At 40.2% G+C, this 20,374-nt stretch overlaps 1 protein-coding gene across 2 annotated transcripts; it reads left to right on the top strand.

Annotated features, from left to right (window-relative positions):
• Positions 1–1,738: 1,738 nt before the first annotated feature.
• On the top strand, positions 1,739–19,802 carry eif3d (eukaryotic translation initiation factor 3, subunit D). 2 transcript variants are annotated; one of them, XM_061982164.1, is made up of 16 exons: positions 1,739–1,857; positions 9,796–9,921; positions 9,996–10,041; positions 11,952–12,088; positions 12,165–12,250; positions 12,323–12,395; positions 12,911–13,026; positions 13,100–13,232; positions 13,307–13,454; positions 14,815–14,945; positions 15,008–15,093; positions 15,170–15,299; positions 19,051–19,193; positions 19,280–19,472; positions 19,546–19,639; positions 19,712–19,802. In XM_061982164.1, exons 2-16 carry the CDS (start codon positions 9,799–9,801, stop codon positions 19,723–19,725), a joined length of 1,653 nt encoding a protein of 550 aa, XP_061838148.1. In that variant the 5' UTR covers positions 1,739–1,857; positions 9,796–9,798; the 3' UTR covers positions 19,726–19,802. The 2 variants fall into 2 exon arrangements, with proteins under 2 accessions (XP_061838148.1, XP_061838147.1); XM_061982163.1 differs by having other exon boundaries at positions 12,905–13,026.
• Positions 19,803–20,374: the final 572 nt, after the last annotated feature.

The following is a 20,374-nucleotide window of genomic DNA, read 5'->3' as shown; positions in this document are numbered from 1 at the left end:
TCAAGTCCAGAGTCAATGCAGCTGTGTACCAAGAGATTTTAGAGCACTGCATGCTTCCATCTGGTTGAAAAGCTCTATATAGATGATGATTTAGTTTTCCAGCACTTATCTGGCACCTGCCCACAGTGCCAAAACCACCAGTAACTGGTGTACTGACCATGGCATTACTGTCCTCGATTGGCCTGCCAACTCCCCTGCCCTGAACCCCATAGAGAATTTGTGGGGTATTGTGAAGAAGAAGCTGAAAGACACCAGACCCAACAATGCAAATGGGCTAAAGGCCGCTATTGAAGCATCCTGGGCATCCATAACACCTCAGCAATGCCACAGGCTGATTGCCTCCATGCCACGCCACATTGATGCAGTAATCCGTGCAAAAGGATTCCCAACCAAATACTGAGTGCAATAATTGACATTTTCAAATGTTTGATTTTGGTTTTTGCTGTTATAAATCTTTTTTTTTTTACTTGGTCTGGGGAAATATTCTAATTTTTTGAGATAGGATATTTGAGTTTTCTTAAGCTGTATGCCATAATCAGCAATAGTAAAATAGTAAAATGCTTGCAATATTTCAGTTGATGTGTAATGAATCCAGAATGTATGACTTTTTTTTTTTTTTAATTGCATTACAGAAAATAAATAACTTTATCACAATATTCTAATTTTCTGAGACAATCTTGTATATATATATATATATATATATCCATCCATCCATCCATTTTCTACCACTTATTCCCTTTGGGGTCGCGGGGGGCGCTGGAGCCTATCTCAGCTACAATCGGGCGGAAGGCGGGGTACACCCTGGACAAGTCGCCACCTCATCGCAGGGCCAACACAGATAGACAGACAACATTCACACTCACATCCACACACTAGGGCCAATTTAGTGTTGCCAATCAACTTATCCCCAGGTGCATGTCTTTGGAAGTGGGAGGAAGCCGGAGTACCCGGAGGGAACCCACGCAGTCACGGGGAGAACATGCAAACTCCACACAGAAAGATCCCGAGCCTGGGATTGAACCCAAGACTACTCAGGACCTTCGTATTGTGAGGCAGATGCACTAACCCCTCTGCCACCGTGAAGCCCCATATATATATATATATATATATATATATATATATATATATATATATATATATATATATATATATATATATATATATATATATATATATATATATATATATATATATATATATATATATATATATATATATATATATATATATATATATATACACGACTGTCTCAGAAAATTAGAATATTGTGATATATATATATATATATACAAGATTGTCTCAGAAAATTAGAATATTGTGATAAAGTCCTGTATGTATCCATCCATCCATTTCCTACCGCTTGTCCCTTTTGGGGTCATATATAAAAATATAAATAATATACATATATACATATACCCACACATATACACACATGGTTTTGAAAATTAAAAAGATTAAAATGTGTGCGGCTCTCAGTGGAACCACCACCCTTGGTTCAAAGAGTCGCTGCTCTTCATCTGGAAGAATAAGGCGTCAGCCTCCCCTCATGGTTTTAGCGTGAAACTGCAGTTACACGTTAAACCTTTGAGATACTCATTAAACATCAACAAATAAGTGGTATTCTACTTTATTATTCGAAAATAATCATGAATATTGTTTTATAAACAAGTAAATTACAATAATTGATGTTATTCGGTAGTTACAGCCCTACAATTGCGTTTACGACACTTTACGACAGGAATAACAGTCTGTTTGACGGTAGTTAGCCACTTCCTTTCTCGCGGGCGTCTTGTCCGGGATTTACCCCCAAGACACCGGCCGCTTTTTAAACCTTTGACGCGGGTCACATTGGCCACGGTAAGAAGACGAAGACGCTATTTAAGACATTTAAAAGCGACTTCTTTTCACTCGCGTCTCTTGTTTGAACTTGAACAAAAGGTACGATAGTGCAGCCAGGCGGGCAGACAGTTAGCTTAGCCGAGCTAGCGCGGCCACCTGGCATGATGACTGGCCTAAGCGCTCGTTGCGTTAGCAGCCACTCACAGGCCCCGCTTGTGAGAATTGTCTCTCACATACTTTAATGTGCCCAATGTTGGCCTCAGTTTAGGTAGTTTCAATGCTTTCACGTCAAAGTTGATTTTGAAAGCTATCGGTGACATTAACGTCAAATTGATGCTAACTCGGAAGCAGAGGTGGGTAGAGTAGCCAGAAATTGTACTCAAGTAAGAGTACTGTTACTTTAGAGATGTATTACTCAAGTAAAAGTAAGGAGTAGTCACCCAAATATTTACTTGAGTAAAAGTAAAAAGTATGTTGTGAAAAAACTACTCAAGTACTGAGTAACTGATGAGTAACATACACACTCATATCATAAGTATATATATATATATATATATATTGTGTATATATATATATGTATATATATATATATGTATATATATATATATACACATACATACATACATATACCGTATTTTCCGCACCATAAGGCGCCCTGGGTTAAAAGCCGCGCCTTCAATGAACGGCATATTTCAAAACTTTGTCCACCAATAAGCCGCCCCGTGTTGTAAGCCGCATCTAACTGCGCTAAAGGAATGTCAAAAAAACAGTCAGATAGGTCAGTCAAACTTTAATAATATATTAAAAACCAGCGTTCTAACAACTCTGTTCACTCCCAAAATGTACGCAAATGTGCAATCACAAACATACGTATATCAACATGGACAGAGCTGCGTGAAAAAAGCCACCCGGCCTCTTCGCGTAAACTTAAACTTCCCTTAACCACTCGCTCATCTTTTCTTCATCCATCCCTTCGAGTTAGCTTTTATGATGACGCCGGCTGGAAAGGTCTCTTTTGGCAAGGTCTTCCTTTTGAATATCACCATGGGTGGAAGTTAGCATGGCAAGCTAGAACCACAGTGAAGGATGACTTCTCATTCCCTGTGGTGCGAATATTCACCGTACGTGCTCCCGTTCCACAGTGCGGTTCACAGGAATATCAGTTGCTGTGAAATACGGTAGTAATCCATGTGCGGATGGAGAGATTGCGTCTTTTCATGAACCGGATCCTTGTCGCTTAGTAGGAGCCATTTTGTGGTCTTTACAGATGTAAACAGGAAATGAAACGTACGGTGATATCCGCACGTTTTTTCTTCTTCTTCCGGGGGCGGGTGGTTGCTTACAGTAGAAGAAGAAGCGCTTCCTGTTCTATGGGGGCGGGTGCTTACCTTGGCGGTTGCTTGCGTAGAAGAAGAAGCGCTTCCTGTTCTACCGGGAAAAAAGATGGCGGCTGTTTACCTAAGTTGCGAGATCGAAACTTTATGAAAATGAATCTTAATATTTATCCATATATAAAGCGCACCGGGTTAAAAGCCGCACTGTCAGCTTTTGAGTAAATTTGTGGTTTTTAGGTGCGGCTAATGGTGCGGAAAATACGGTACATAGATATATACAGTTTATTATTTATATGTATTTATTTTGCTGTTTTTGTTTACATGTTAAAGGTGTTTTAATGAATATACATGCATGTTTAACATATAGATTCCTTTCTTTCATGAAGACTAGAATATAAGTTGGTGTATTACCTGATTCTGATGACTTGCGTTGATTTTAATCAGACAGTAGTGATGATAACGTCCACGTTTTCAAATGGAGGAGAAGAAAAGTTCCTTCTTTCTGTCTAATACCACATGAAAGTGGTGGATTTTTGGCATCTTATTTGTCCAGCTTCCATATTCGTTTTTATACACTTTACAAGAAATATATTGGCGTCAAACTCCGTAGCTTGCTAGCTTGTTTGCCCTGGCTTTCGGAGACTCTTGTTTTGAAAGCGCAGGCGCGATGGAGCGGCACTTTTATTGTGAAGACAGGAACGTCCTCATGTGCGGTCAGTCTTTAGGCTTTGGACGGGATGTACGGTGGAAATAAAAAAGTATTTTTTTTCCTGCACACTTTTGATTGATTGATTGGAACTTTTATTATTAGATTGCACAGTACAGTACATATTCCGTACAATTGACCACTAAATGGTAACACCCCAATAAGTTTTTCAACTTGTTTAAGTCAGGTCATGTGACCACCTGGCTCTGTTTGATTGGTCCAACTTACCAGAGACTGCATCTGATTGGTGGAACGAAGTGAAACGTCACCAGTAAGGCAGGCACTTTGAAGGTCTGTCTGACAGACCAAAACAAACAAAGCGTGCATTAACAGATCAATAAAAATTAGTAGCGAGTAGCGAGCTGAATGTAGATAAAAGTAGCGGAGTAAAAGTAGCGTTCCTTCTCTATGAATATACTTCAGTAAAAGTAAAAGTATGTTGCATTAAAACTACTCTTAGAAGTACAATTTATCCCAAAAGTTACTCAAGTAGATGTAACGGAGTAAATGTAGCGCGTTACTACCCACCTCTGCTCGGAAGCTAGCGAGTTCAGCTGGTGCTGCTCTCTGTTGATCATGATAAAGCCCGGATGCTAATGTCTGATACAACACTTTATTTTATTTTATAAACCTTTATTTATAATATGCAACATTTACATACATATACTTACTAGGGCTGGGCGATATGGCCTTTTATTAATGTCTCGATATTTTTAGGCCATGTCACAATACACGATATATATCTCGATATTTTGCCTTAGCCTTGAATGAACACTTGATGCATATAATCACAGCAGTATGATGATTCTATGTGTCTACATTAAAGCATTCTTGTTCATACTGCATTAATATATGCTCATTTTAAACTTTCAGGCAGAGAGGGAAATCACAACTAAGTCAATTTAGCAAAACTGTATTTATTAAACCAGGGGTCACCAACCTTTTTGAAACCAAGAGCTTCTTCTTGGGTACTGATTAATGCGAAGGGCTACCAGTTTGATACACACTTAAATAAATTGCCAGAAATAGCCAATTTGCTCAATTTACCTTTAACTCTGTTATTATTAATAATTAATGATATTTATCTTTGTGGAAACACTGATCATCTTAATGATTTCTCACAATAAATATATATAGAAACAGATAAATATCAATATGCAACACTTTATTTTTATATTTTCTCTAAGTGCACATTTTTAAAATTTAACATTTTCAAATGATCACTTTTAAGACAGTCTTGTGAAATCACAATATCCCATTTTAACTAGCTAGCCACTAACATTTTTTAACAAATCATGAATTACTTTGCACCATGTTTGTACAAATAATAACTCATGTAAAATACAAAAGTAAACTCTCAAATTTTTAAATAAATCACGTCACACTTTGAACTGGACACCAAATCTGTTATCTGTTTCTTTGTCAGTTAGTGAAGACCAAGTCTTTAAAATATTTTCTTCGATTTTCAAATTCTGTTTGAGTTTTGTTTCTCTTAAAATTAAAAATGTTGAGCAAAGCGAGACCAGCTTGCTAGTAAATAAATACAATTTAAAAAAAATAGAGGCAGCTCACTGGTAAGTGCTGCTATTTGAGCTATTTTTAGAACAGGCCAGTGGGCTACTCATCTGGTCCTTACGGGCGACCTGGTGCCCGCGGGCACCAGGTCGCCCTGTTTAATACAGGGTGACCCCTGTATTAAACAGTTATTAAGCAGTGGCACAAACATTCATGTCATTTCCAAAACAGAAAGTGCAAGATTGTCAGAGACATTTTAAAACAAGCTATGAGTGCACTTTTGTGCATGATGTCACTAAGATGACATATCAAAACAACACTCAATTAAAGTGCACTTTTTATACAGAACGCCACTACAATAGTTTAAAACAAATAAAGTGCACTTTTGTGCATGATGTCACACAATATATTTTAATAAGTGTCAAATAAAAATAAGCTGCATAATAGGAAATCAAATATTATATGTCCTTCGCTATGTGGCAGGTTACTGCGGACGTTATCTCCTTCTGTTGTTGACTATTTTTTTCATACGGTGTTGATCTGGAAATAGTTGTTTCGGCATTTTGTTGGTGTGGCACCGAAACGGAGATGTTGACATGCGAAGTTTCAAGCACTCTTCATTCTCTAGCGCAGTGGTTCTCAAACTTTTTTTGTCATCCCCCACTTTGGACAAGGGGGAGTTTTCAAGCCCCACCTGCCTCCATCACCCCAACAGAACGCTAATGCCAAGCTTAACATTTTCAAATTTATTGAACATCAAGTAACATCAAGTTGTATACATTCAAACTCAATAACATAATATAACATCAAGTTCAATAATAAATAAAATAACTGTGCAGCTGTGGTATAACTTGCATCAAGTTCAATAATAAATAAAATAAAAGTGCCACTTTGCAATCTTTGCAACAACAAAAAAGGAGGAGCTATGCATTTGGCAAGACAGGGCAAGTGACAGCACTTTGCCCCGGGAGAGCCACCTTGCTTCACTGTGAAACAGCACGGCTGTATGATCAGCTCCCATTTCCTCACACAGTGCAGAGAACAGTCGCGCTTTCAGTGGTCGTGTTTTGATCAAATTTACCGCGCTCACAACATGTTAAAACCTCATTGAGTTCGGGGCTGAGCTGCCTTGACGCGAGTGCTTCCCGGTGAATGACACAGTGTGTCCAATGCGCATTTGGCGCAAGCCTCTTTATTAGAGCCTGCAGCCCGTTTCTTCACTCTGCCATGGTCTGTGCGCCACACAGTTTTCCCATATAAGGTCGTGTTCTTTGATGAAACTGTCCATTATCTTGAACAGCTCATCAGTAGTGGCTCTATTTTTTGATGTATTTGCAAAACAGCAAATCCTCGCACAGTGACTCGCCATTCACAAAGCGGACGTATGCGATGAACAGGCAGTCTTTATTGCTGTCAGTAGCTTCGTCCACTTGTAAAGCAAAACGACTTTCTTTTAATTTGTCGACGAGTTGTTCCTCAAGATCACTTGCAATATGTCGCATATACGTCTCGCAACTGTGTCGTTTGACAGTGGGACAGCTTTTCATTTTGCTGCGCTTGTCTAGTCAAGCATGACTGACACCAGGTCTATTGCAGCGGGGAGAATGAGCTGCTCAGCAATTGTGTGAGGTGTCATGTACTGTTTTGTCATGTCCGAGCCACCGTAGCATGTGTTCAGTGTGTGACGTCACGGGAGGGAGGGAGAGTTTGGACTCTCGAAGTTGTTAATAAACGGGAGCGATCCGAGGCATTGAGTTGAAACGTGTTGCCTGATTATTATTAAATTAAGACACCTAAATAAGCACATAGGTGAAACCGAGGACATAACATGTGTTTTTTTGCATTGTGCAATTCTGTATGCAACTCTATATGAAGCCATTTGAGCGTTACTGTTTACTGATGTAGCTTTTACCATGCGCTTAATTCTCCTGTTGACGGTACTCTGTCAGTTTTCTTTGAAAGAAATCAAGTAGCTTATTGACGTGATTGGGGTGTGTGGTCTCGAGGTGTCTCTTTAATTTGTTGGGTCTCATGCTGTCTGCTGCTAGCGCTTTTAGACACAGAACACACAGGGGTCTCTCCTCTGCCTCCACCACCGCTGCCGTGACTCCAAGAGCAAGATACCCTTCATCATATTTTCTTTTCGGTTGGCTTTATGGTTGATTAGGCCCGTCAGATTTTTGTTTTTCTGCAGGCGCTGGCTCTGGCTCGACGACCTTTAAGGTGCCAGTCACAAATGTATCCATTTTGTGTAATTGTGGTTCACACATTAGCCTGCTACCCATCCGCGCGAAAGTTTGATCCGCTTAGCCCCGCCCCCATTAGTTACTGTTGCTATGTCTGTCAAACTTTCGCTCCTACCGAGAAATTTAAAGCCTACAGGAAAAATAAGTAATTTACATTCATTTATATAGCGGATTCCACAGACAGAATCACAAAGTGATTTACAGTGTGTATAGAAAATGAAAGCATAGTAAAAAAAAAAAAATCTAAGAATATAATTTAAAAAAAAATAATTAAAGTGAAATGTCCTCCCGTTCCTCGCGCCCCACCTGTCATGTCTCTATTCCCCACCAGTGGGGCGCGCCCCACACTTTGAGAAACGCTGCTCTAGCGGGTGACTTTTCAAATGATGCTACATTAGCAGTGGTGCTACTTTTTGTAACAACGCTTTTGCCGCATAATTGTTCAACATCTTCCCGCTTGAAGCCAAACCACCGCCAGACGATGGACCCCGTGCTGTTTTTCATGGGAAGTAATTCTTCCTTCGTTTTTTACTAGATTCGCACCTTCTCTCTCTCTCGTATTACCACCCGCACCGCACCGTTAGCATCACAGCTAACGTTACCATGTCCCTACCTGTCTGCTCCGCGGGAGCGTGTGATGTTGCACGCGTGACGTATGTAAGAAGGTGCACTTGTTTTAAGTCTCTGTGAGAAGGAGAGACAAGAAAGAGTGGGAAACGCATGCAGTGTAATGCCCGCAGCTAAAAGCAACTGCTTGAGAACGTATACTCGAATATCACGATATAGTCATTTTCTATATCGCACAGAGACAAACCCGCGATATATCGAATATATCGATATATCACCCAGCCCTACCGGATGATAAAGTCTGATATAACAATTTTTTTATTTTATAAACCTTTATTTATAATATGCAACATTTACATACAATCAAGAAATAATAATGATCAAAACAAGTACAGAGACAGTACAAAAACGGTACTAAACAGCGCCAGGTGGTTGTAAACTCAATAAAGTAACTATAATAGAATGCAAAATATATATATATGTAACACAATGTAAAGCCATAGGCTCACACAAGTTCCGTAAATCATTTAAATTTGGAACAAAGGATCATAGTTCTCACAGCTTTTTTGGTTGTTAGAGTTAAGAGTGTTTTAAAGTAAAGTTCTAATTCTTTTTTTAAAGGCACTAAAAACAGGTCGGGTATTGAGGAACTTACATTTATGAATATAAGACTTAGCCAATAGTATAATGAGGTTGCAAAGGTAAAATTCCTTTTAAAAATGTTTTTCATACAGTGTAAATCCAAAAACCACATCTTTAAAACAAAGCACAAATTTGTCATGAATATTGTCCAAGATGAAGCGACAGATGCCCTGCCATAGTGATCGAGTGTTTTCACAAGCCCAAAACAGGTGGTAAACAGTCTCTGGATGCATGTTACATAAGGTGCATGTAACATCAATGTCCTTCCTGTATCTAACCATCACAGTCTTTACAGGGTAATAATGATGATTGATTTTGAAAGAAATCTCTTTGATTTTGTTCGTAAGTAAATACCTGTTAGGAAGAGACCATGTTTTGACCCAGCAGATGTCATTCACGACATTATTCCAGAGCGCAATTACATAGGAGACAGACACACAATCATTTTGGAATAGGCTGCAGATTTTTCTGATCAAAACAAAGTTTCCCCACAGGAGTGTCAAGTGGATCATTCACAATTGTTACTGCAGAAAGAGGAAATGAGTAAGCCCTGTACAACATAACAACACCTGATGAAATGGCATCAAATAAAATAGCAAATTGTTTGGGAGTCACAGGGATCTTTATGATCTAACACTTGTCTTAACAGTGTCACTTTTTAACCACGTCATGTAAAAGTCCACAATGGACTCCAGTTTAGATTACTGACAACAACCATTCTGAGTATTCTGTTATTCGGTAAGAACCTACATCTGTTACATTCTATTACCATGGCCGCTTGAGGGGTCGATGATGACTAGCCCACTGCGCAAGCTGATCAGTGCCTTTTGTTAAAGTGCACTACTGAAGAGAAGAGCTTATTGCCTGAGACCCTATGTAACAAACGGCATGTGCGGCGCCACAAGACTACTCTATTTAACTTCCATGTGGTTTAATCCCATCTAAGGTCATGGCAAAGTTCAACGCGCCTGTGATCCAGGACAACCTGTCTGGATGGGGTCCATGTGCCGTGCCAGAGAAGTTTAAAGACATGCCCTACCAGCCCTTCAGTAAAGGAGATCGTCTAGGAAAGGTCTGTTTGGCCACACTATACGCCGTTTGTAATAATTTGCTGTTTCACTCACAACGGTCTCTTGTGGTTGTCAGGTGGCTGACTGGACAGGAGCGACTTACCAGGACAAGAGATACACGAGTGAGTGAGGTGGATGACAAAGTGCTAACTATGTAGTTTGCTAGCGCAGTGTTTCCCAACAGGACTGCAATCTATTTGTGATTTGGGGAATGACATAATTGTCAAATTTGCATAAATTGTAATGACACATTTGCAAAAAGTGAGTGGAAAATGGTTTTAATGATAACCGCAATAAAACTCCCAATGGCTAGTGTTAGTTTTAAAGTACCAGTATTGTGGAAAAACTAGTTGATTTTATATGCTCAATCGTGTTTCATTGTATCCACTAAACCATATCCCATTGTATTTCCAGTCCGCAAAGTATGTCAAAGTACTGTCTAAACATCACAAAATGCCACAATTTCAGATGGCCATTTTAAATATTCCGCCCAGAATGTCTTCGGCAATTTCCGTAAATCCAGGGTCAGATGACGTCACGGCGGGAACGCTTCTGCACTCTGACAATATCAGCAGATCAGTCATACTGGAAATATGCATACGTTAGAAAGAGATGTGCTGTCTATCATTCACAATACCTATGGAAGACAATCATTTACATGGTTGTTTTTTTATGCGTTCTAAGTCGTAAATAAATAAAGTCTGCTAACAGTGTCTGTAACAAGGTAGTAAAACTGGCTAATCAAACAAAACAAAGTCATTGTCATGGATCCACTAGCTAGGGAAGCTAGATTTACAATACGCTAAACAGACTCTTACGAAAGTGAAACAATACAAAAAAGATTGCCATTGTAAGTTAACACTTATTTTGAATATCATTTTTGGGGGAGGGAAAAAACATGTGGCATGTGTTTCATTGTATTTCTGGACTGTATATGCCAAAAATCAAATAAACAAAAAAAGCAGACATGTGTAAACATGTTAGCGTATTCGCTAATGTTAACGACGCCAGCGTGATTATATTATGATAGCGTGTACAAATATGCTTGAAAACACTTCTACAGACATCACACAAGGGACAGTTTAGTAAGTGTGAATTGTTTTACTGGTAGTTATATAGTAAAAACATAAACGTTGCTTGGAGTGATGAAGAATCCTTTTGAGCAGAAATGCTATGGACAGTTTTACTTACGGTTCGAAGCAGAAATAGGAAGTACATTGTCAACCACCAGCACATGCAGTGAGCGAACTTGTCCAAAAGATGACACCATAGCACAGACATTTTCAGTGTCTCTGTCGGCGTATATGAGAACTATTTGTTGAATGCAAAACATTATCGCAGTTAGCGAATACAAATCTGTAAACTAAATGCACTGTTTATAAACTGCAGTGTTCAAAACATAGGAAAAAAGTGTCACCTTTATATTCCAGAAAATATGGTACAAAGTCTCCAAGAAAGAAGCGCGTTATAAAGTATCCAGTAACAAACGTGTCCGCAACATTCAATTTACTGCGTCATGGGCTTAAATTCAGAAATTATTAGGATTACTGGGTGTGACCTAAAACTTATCAGCATACCACTTTAAGTCAGCATACGTCCATTTTAATTGGTTAACGATAGGTTAAGTGTTTTACATATCCACCACTGTTCTGTTTGACTCACTTCACTTGATCAAACCTTTTCTAACATTGCACACTACAAAACAATAAAAGTATGTATGATTCCCGCTGATATCAAATCATATTGATAGCAGTCAATATTCAAGGGTCCAATATTGGTATCGTAGCTGAAGTGAAAAAGTTTTATCAGGACACCCCTAATTTAAAGGGCTTTGGTTAGTCGCTGTATATAGTGACGGAGTGGCTAAATTGGCAACACAAATGATCTCTCTTGCTTCGTTGTCTTATTCTCTGGCTGACCAAGTGTGCTACATGTTTATGAGTGCAAATGAACACACAGCTCCAAATATATTAGAGCAGTCCAAATGTATCCATGGCGTATTGACAGGATTACATGTTCTGTGTGTCCACAGACAAGTATTCCTCTCAGTTCGGTGGTGGGAGTCAGTATGCTTACTTCCATGAGGAAGACGAGACCAGCTTCCAGCTGGTGGACACGGCCAGGATGCAAAAGACGGCCTACCAGAAGAACCGCATGAGGTTTGCTCAGGTAAGAACGTGACCTATGACCTGATGCATCTGTGTTTGAGCTGGCCAACAGAACAGGATTGTGTTGGATTCAACAGAGGAACCTGCGCAGGGACAAAGACCGCAGGAATGTGACGCAGTTCAACATGCAGACGCTTCCTAAGAGCGCCAAGCAAAAGGAGAGGTGAGACCATTTCGAAATGAACGCAAATCCACGAGACCAGTCCTCATTTGACCCCTCACACTTTCTATATAGGGATCGCATGCGCCTGCAGAAGAAGTTCCAGAAGCAGTTCGGCGTCCGTCAGAAATGGGACCAGAAATCCCAGGTAGTAAAAAAAGTGTAACTTGGCTATTACATGTCCCCAAATTAAAGTTAAGACGTCCAAGTCAAAGTATATATAGTGTCAAAAATGTATTATACTAAGTGGTTTTTGTCTTGTCTGAACTCGGGGTGATGGTCGGATGGCAGAGCTTCATGGCAGCGGTCGCCTTCCAGGGCCCCAACTCCCCGCCCCTCTGTTGCGAGTTTGTCGTGATTAAATGTAACGTGTCTGTGTGCATTGCATAGAGTTTTTTCCCACTCCAGACTAGGCCCCCTTAGAAGCCCTGTCTAGATTGTATTTTTTACTCATCTTTTTCCCCAGCGTTACCTTTTTCCCATCTTTTACGGGGCGCCTTAAAATGGCGACCCATCAGCGTTCCTGTTCTGTAACCCTGTACACTGTTTGTTTTGTCTAATCTTGAACGGGTTTGTGCTGAAAACTAAGTTTTGTTGTACTTGTGCAATGACAATAAAGGACTATCTGATCTCATCCGATCTGGTTTCTTTTTCCAGGCCCAGTTGAAGCCCAGAGATTCTTCTGTGGAGGTGCGCAGCGACTGGGAGGTAAAGGAGGAGATGGATTTCCCCAGACTTATGAAGATGCGATACATGGAAGTGGCCGATCCCCTTGATATGTGAGCTCGTCGCCGTCATTAAAGCCGTCCGCGCTGACGCCTGCTTACACCATCCTGTCTCGTTTTTTTCTAGCGAGTGCTGCGGGGCCCTGGAGTACTACAACAAGGCTTTTGACCGCATCACCACTCGCAACGAGAAGTCGCTGAAGAGCATCAAGAGGATCTTCCACACGGTCACCACCACCGACGACCCCGTCATCCGCAAGGTGCGTTAACCACTATGTACGAGACCATGGCCTCAAGTGTGTTGCGCCTAATGGTGTTGTGTTTGTGTGTGCAGCTGGCAAAGACTCAAGGCAATGTGTTTGCCACTGACGCCATTTTGGCCACGTTGATGTGCTGCACGCGCTCCGTCAACTCCTGGGACATCATCGTGCAGAGAGTCGGCAATAAGCTCTTCTTCGACAAGAGAGACAACTCTGACTTTGGTGAGGGGACGATTATGGAAAAATTATAATCACAATTATTTATGTAAATATTGAAATCACAATTAATAACACAATTATTCATAATTTCCAAAACCATGAGTATTTACCAAGTCAGCTGTTGCTGCTTTTTTCAGGCTTCTGATGGGACAAAATGTGCATGACAGCAGATGTATGCGTTTGAGTGTAGACAGTTTTGAAACTACACTTCTGTGAATGGAGATCTTTTTTAACCCCAAATATGCGTTTATGAAACTCTCCAATTTCATGTGGACAAGACCTAATTTAAAAGAACGGATATAAATTTGGAACGAATAAACGGGTAAAAATTTTTTTGACAACAATAGCAGTATAATACAACAATAAAATTCAATTATTACATAAAAACCTTTTTTAAATTCTCTTTTCTGCCTTTTACACTTCTTTACCGCCATAGTTTGTGCTTTTTGTGCCATGAATAAAGTTTAATATAATGTATAAATCCTCACATTTATTGGTACAATACAGTTTTGGCCAATATTTCAAGTCAAAGCATAATATTTTCTGTAAATGTATCAATAAGTGCTTTATGTACATTATGCCTGTCGAAAATACTTTTTTGAAACCTTTATTGTGTCAGTCAGTCCTGATGTTGCGCACAGCGCTGTTATTGTAAAAAGGGGGAAGTGCGCTGCTGTTCTGAGCTTGACAAGTGTCTAGACGACTTGAGGCTGTTAGAGAGCCTCTCAAGTTGCGACTGCTGTCCTGTTTGTAAGTTGATCTTACATCGATGAAGTCGTTCTGAACAACATAAGCAGATGAGATGTGTTGTGGGTGTATGGATTGCTCTTGTTAGCTTTAGCGTCGTAGTTTAGTCGCTGTTTCAAGTGGCTGTCTCCACATAAAAAAATAAGTCGTTTTTTCGGACATGTTTCGGGGATGAATGAGCGGTATTGGACACGTTATTTTCCCAAACAAATGTTCCTTCTCTTCACAATGACAACATTTGGCTTACATTTATGTCAAATTTCCTTAACAGCGGATTTTTTTTTGGTTTGTGTGACACCTACCGCAGAAATATTTTCCTTTTTTTTGTTTTTTGTTTAGTAATCATTGATGTAAGCATACTAGTGTTGTCAAATAAAAGTAACAACCATGGTGACATCCCAAACTTTTAGTAGATGTGGTCTTGTTTCGACTCAAATGCTGAGTCATCTGTTTCATTGTTACAAGCTCAGGAATTTGCATGCATGTTGGCCCATTAATCGTTTTTTTCCAATTACTTTTTTTATGTTTGTGAGAAGCCAAAATCAAAATTTGATTAACTGCCTAGCGCTAGTTTGTGTCACTGCTTGACATGTTCACATCTGTACCCCCTCCGCAGATCTGCTGACTGTGAGCGAGACCGCCAACGAACCGCCGCAGGATGAGGGAAACTCCTTCAACTCCCCCCGTAACCTTGCCATGGAGGCCACCTACATCAACCACAACTTCAGCCAGCAGTGCTTACGCATGGTGAGGACGCACATTGATGATAGCTATTGGTCACGTTTGAACATGTTTGTGGTGGACAACAGGGTGGAGAGCAGTACAAGTTCCCCAACACAAACCCGTTTGTGGAGGAGGACATGGACAAGGGCGAGGTGGCGTCTGTCGCTTACAGGTGAGTTGGCAAACTTTTGTGGTCATCAAGAAGTTTGCAGGCACTCATTGTGATCCAACGCCCGCTCGGCCACCAGGTACCGCCACTGGAAGTTGGGAGAAGACATCGACCTGATTGTCCGCTGTGAGCACGACGGTGTGATGACCGGCGCCAATGGAGAAGTGTCTTTCATTAACGTCAAGACCCTCAACGAGTGGGATTCTAGGGTAGGAATGTTCAGATACATTTTTCTCATTGGAAATAATGCAAGTAGAAATGATCTGTTCCAGGGTCAAACTGTGGCCATAATGAAAGCATGTGTATTGGCAATTTGGGTTGAGCAATGTAGACAAAATATGATAAAAATTATACACATTTGACAGACGAAGGAGCTGTTATTACTATTGTCATATCGTGATAATGCATGTTGATTACACATTAGGGCTGGGCAAAATGATCACTATTAACTTTTTCATATCATCCGATCTCGATTAATATCACAATTATTATTTTTTTCAATTAAAGCGGATTGTCCCATACAGGATTATAACAAGTACCGCATCACTACTCTTTACTACTGCATTATCTTTTAACAGACATTTACACCATGTTTGCTTGAGGTAATATAGGATAACAGCAGGCAACTGGCATTTTGTTCATATCTATATTTGTGTTTACTAGAGATGCAACTGTACAGGTAACCTACGCTACGGTTCATATCTGATTTTAGAGCCACGGTTTTCCTTTTTAGGTACATTTTGTAGAGGTAAAGAACAACATTTTTCCCTCAAAGTTATTTTGTTTTTTTGCTTGTTATCACACATTCTGTAGTAAACAAAGTATAACTGGTTTAGTGGCTACTATAAGACTTTTATTTCAAGTTAGCATTTACTAAGCAGCACATTCAAATGGTAAATTAATATTTGCATTCTTTGATTACTTGTATACATCAGTGCTTCTCACCAGTGCTTTGGCAAACGGCAAGCGGTGACCCACTTTGTGGAGTTTTTCAAACTTATATTGAATGAAAGTACATCAAAGTGCAGTTTGAATTTGAGGTACCGTATTTTCCGCACCATAAGCCGCCCTGGGTTATAAGCCGCGCCTTCAATGAACGGCATATTTCAAAACTTTGTCCACCTATAAGCCGCCCCGTGTTATAAGCCGCATCTAACTGCGCTAAAGGGAATGTCAAAAAAACAGTCAGATAGGTCAGTCAAACTTTAATAATATATTAAAAACCAGCGTGATGTGGGCGCGCATGGAGTCGTATATCAACATGGACGGAGCTGCGTGAAAAAAGCCACCCGGCCTCTTCGCGTAAACTTCCCTTAACCACTCGCTCATCTTTTCTTCATCCATCCATCCCTTCGAGTTAGCTTTTATGATGACGCCGGCTGGAAAGGTCTCTTTTGGCAAGGTCTTCCTTTTGAATATCACCATGGGTGGAAGTTTCTGGCCATTAGCATGGCAAGCTAGAACCACAGTGAAGGATGACTTCTCATTCCCTGTGGTGCGAATATTCACCGTACGTGCTCCCGTTGTATCCACAGTGCGGTTCACAGGAATATCAAAAGTCAGTGGAACCTCGTCCATGTTGATAATGTTCTCTGGCCGGATCTTTTTTTCAGCTATCTTGTTTTTACAATATGCACGGAAAGTAGCCAGCTTTTCTTGAAAGTCTTTAGGCAGTTGCTGTGAAATAGTAGTCCGTGTGCGGATGGAGAGATTGCGTCTATTCATGAACCGGAAACCTGTCGCTTAGTAGGAGCCATTTTGTGGTCTTTACAGATGTAAACACACAAAGGAAATGAAACGTAATATCCGCGCGCTTCTTCTTCTTCTTCTACGGGGGCGGGTGGTTGCTTACAGTAGAAGAAGAAGCGCTTCCTCTTCTATGGGGGCGGGTGCTTACCTTGGCGGTTGCTTGCCGTAGAAGAAGAAGCGCTTCCGCTTCTACGGGGAAAAAAGATGGCGGCTGTTTACCGTAGTTGCGAGACCTAAACTTTATGAAAATGAATCTTAATATTAATCCATATATAAAGCGCACCGGGTTATAAGCCGCACTGTCAGCTTTTGAGTAAATTTGTGGTTTTTAGGTGCGGCTAATAGTGCGGAAAATACGAGGTACTGTGAAATAATGTGCACCAACACATAAAACAAGTTTAATGATTATGTCAGGAACAAAAAATTATTTTTTTTAATCCAGAATTTTTTTTTTATACGGTGTACTGGTACTATTGTGTTTGTTACTCCAACAACAGGGACTACATTTTATATCAGAGGAGTAGAATCTTTGCAGATGCCTGAACAAAAAGTCTGATTTAGAAATATTTAGATATAAAAATGCCTTTTCTGATTAGATTAGTGGGTGTTTTGATTCACCAATACAATCACATAGACGTTCTGTGACTGCCTGCAAATCTGCATTCGGGCCAGGATTACTGGTGAGTTGCAGTAGAGAGTGAAACTAAAGTCGCCTGCTTCTTTTAAATGTTTCAACTTCAATGCTAGTGTTAGTCATATTTATTTTGTTCTTCTGGGCTGCACTTCCAACTGTGTAAGTGGACGAGGCACAACGCGATAGAACATTAATTACGCCATGAGGACACTGACTTTCGCGACGGTGGAACGAGATGGTCGCGCACACGGACACACTTTCACACAAACACACGCAAACGTTCACACTCACAGACACAAAATATTTTGTTTTTTTTGTTGTTGTTTACAAACTAAGGAATTAAGTCTCTAAACAAAGGAGGACTTTAAGGGCAAAAAGCAAAGGATTTAAATCAGAGCCAATATTAGGTCATCGTTTAAAAAAAATGTTATGCTATTGTTACGCAGCTATATTTGTTTGTCTGATTTTAAATTGTGATAAAAAAATTATTTAATGATGTTGAAAATTAGAAATGTCAGTATGTGATTGGTATGACCAATACTGCCACTGTAACTACTTGTTGTTGGATCAATACCCACATTTGTGTTGCCCAAAACTAATGAAGTATCCAAACAACAGAAGAATAAGTGATTATTACATTTCAACAGAAGTGATAATAGGTACATGTTACAACAGATCATAACCAGATATTCACAGTAAAGTAGCTAGTAGATTAATAACAATTTTGATCAAATAAAAGTGGAAATTATGCAATGTGTTACTGCATACATCACTATGATTGATATCAGATGTTGTCTGATATCAAACTAACATGGATATGTGCTTGCATGTAAAATGTGTGATATCATGTGCAATGCGTACAGTCCTGCAGCGTGTTTACTTGTGCAAAACTGGACAGCCAGTTAACATCTAAATGTCCTCAATAAGCACACAATTTCTTCTATATTAGTCAAGTCATTTATAAAAGGTAAACATGCTAGGCTAACGGCTAGTAAGAGCTAGCAGGTACACAACAGCTAAACACACAAGCTAGACATACGTAAACATACATTGAACAATATTGCAGAGTAAAACAGCACATTTGTCAATATAAACAAGTATCAAATAATTATAGTTGCATATTACTAACACATACAATGTCTTTAATGCAGAAGCATGTTAGAAAGTATCCAGTAACAAATGTGTCCGCATTATTCAACTTACTGCATCATGAGCTTAACTTAATGAATTAATGTGGCCACTTGGTGTCGCCAAAAACTATTGCCACTCCACTTCAACTTAGACAGCATAAGTCCATTCCGGATGGTCAATAATAAATAGGTTAGTGTTTTTCATACCTACGATTGGTCTATGTGACGAATTTCACTTGATCAAACCTTTTCTAACATGACACGCTACATGATAATACAAGTATGTTTGATTCCTGCTAATATCGTATTGGATCAATATGGGTTTCAACCATTACTCAAGGGTCCAATATCATTATCAGATGTGAAAGGTTGACCGCCCAAATAAAAATGAAGTTTGGTGAAAGTGTAAAAGGAAGTGATGATGAAGCTAGTTGTGTTTCTTTACAGTATTGTAACGGCGTGGACTGGCGCCAGAAGCTGGACTCTCAGAGAGGAGCTGTCCTGGCCACTGAGCTGAAGAACAACAGCTACAAACTGGCCCGCTGGACCTGCTGCGCCATGCTGGCCGGGTCTGAATACCTCAAGCTGGGGTGAGGATTTATTAGCGCTCTCAATTTAGGACAAAAACATAAGTGGTCTCAAATCTTGATGATGTCATTGCCGTCGCCCCCCGCAGATACGTGTCTCGCTACCACGTCAAAGACTCTGCTCGTCACGTGGTTCTGGGCACCCAACAGTTCAAGCCAAACGAGTTTGCCAGCCAGATCAACCTGAGCATGGAGAATGCGTGGGGCATCCTGCGCTGCGTCATAGACATCTGCCGCAAGCTGGAGGAGGGAAAGTACCTCATCCTCAAAGACCCCAACAAGGTCAGTGCCCTCCGCCATTACTGTACCACACACAGCCAGCGCCGCCTCTGATTGGTTCTTTGTGGGCCCGCAGCAAGTCATTCGGGTCTACAGCCTGCCTGACGGAACCTTCAGCTCTGATGAAGAGGAGGAGGAAGAAGAGGAAGAAGAGGAGGAGGAGGAAGAAGGTGAGCTGCTATTTGGTCGCTAGCCAACGCGTTGCCATGGAGACTAACTGGAGTCTTTGCTTTTGATTCTAGATGAGGAGAGCTAAAATGGGGCGTTCTGGTGACCAGATAATGTGACACACACACACACACACACATTCAATAAAGAGACAATGCGCCACAAGCTTTCTTATTGAATATTTTTGTGTCAAACTCACTGCAGGCCATCAGGCAAAACATTACATCTAAAGTCTCCAAAACCTGAAAGTGTCCTGAGTACTTACTGCATGTGATCCAATCTTCCTAAACACACAGTACAGTATAGCTGAGATGGACCGAATGTGCACTTTAACATATCTGTATCAACTTTCTTTTTTTCCCCTAAATACAACCTGACTACATCAGCAGATACTATATATACACATATCATACCAGTATTTAGTTAAAAATACAAATAGTGAAGTAGATAGTATTGCCCTGCATGAGTAAAGTTCCCCTTTTTAAATGAATCTAAGAATAAAAATTACTCTTTGTCAATAATTCTCTCAAAGTATGACTTGATATCTGACAGGGCATTTATTTGAGTTCTTGTGGGAATTCTTCACGATCTGCTCAGCTGCTTTCAAAGTGGCCCTCACGCGACCATGCCCCCCTTCACCTCCTTCCTGCCGTGCTGGTCGCCTACAATACGCCTTTTCTGCTTACCTGTCAAAACTTTCATATTTTTGCTGGGAAATCCAGTTTTTGTCCTTCTTT

This window comes from Nerophis lumbriciformis, linkage group LG24 (genome assembly GCF_033978685.3).
Source record: "Nerophis lumbriciformis linkage group LG24, RoL_Nlum_v2.1, whole genome shotgun sequence".
Taxonomy (NCBI): Eukaryota; Metazoa; Chordata; class Actinopteri; order Syngnathiformes; family Syngnathidae; genus Nerophis; species Nerophis lumbriciformis.
This window is presented reverse-complemented; position numbering and strand designations above follow the sequence as displayed.

Coding starts and splice junctions, on each gene's coding strand:
- eif3d (XM_061982163.1), top strand. CDS start 9,799: ATGGCAAAGTTCAACGCGCCTGTGATCCAGGACAACCTGTCTGGATGG. Junction 10,042..11,951: donor CCAGGACAAGAGATACACGA/GTGAGTGAGGTG, acceptor GTGTGTCCACAG/ACAAGTATTCCTCTCAGTTC. Junction 19,194..19,279: donor TCTGAATACCTCAAGCTGGG/GTGAGGATTTAT, acceptor CGCCCCCCGCAG/ATACGTGTCTCGCTACCACG.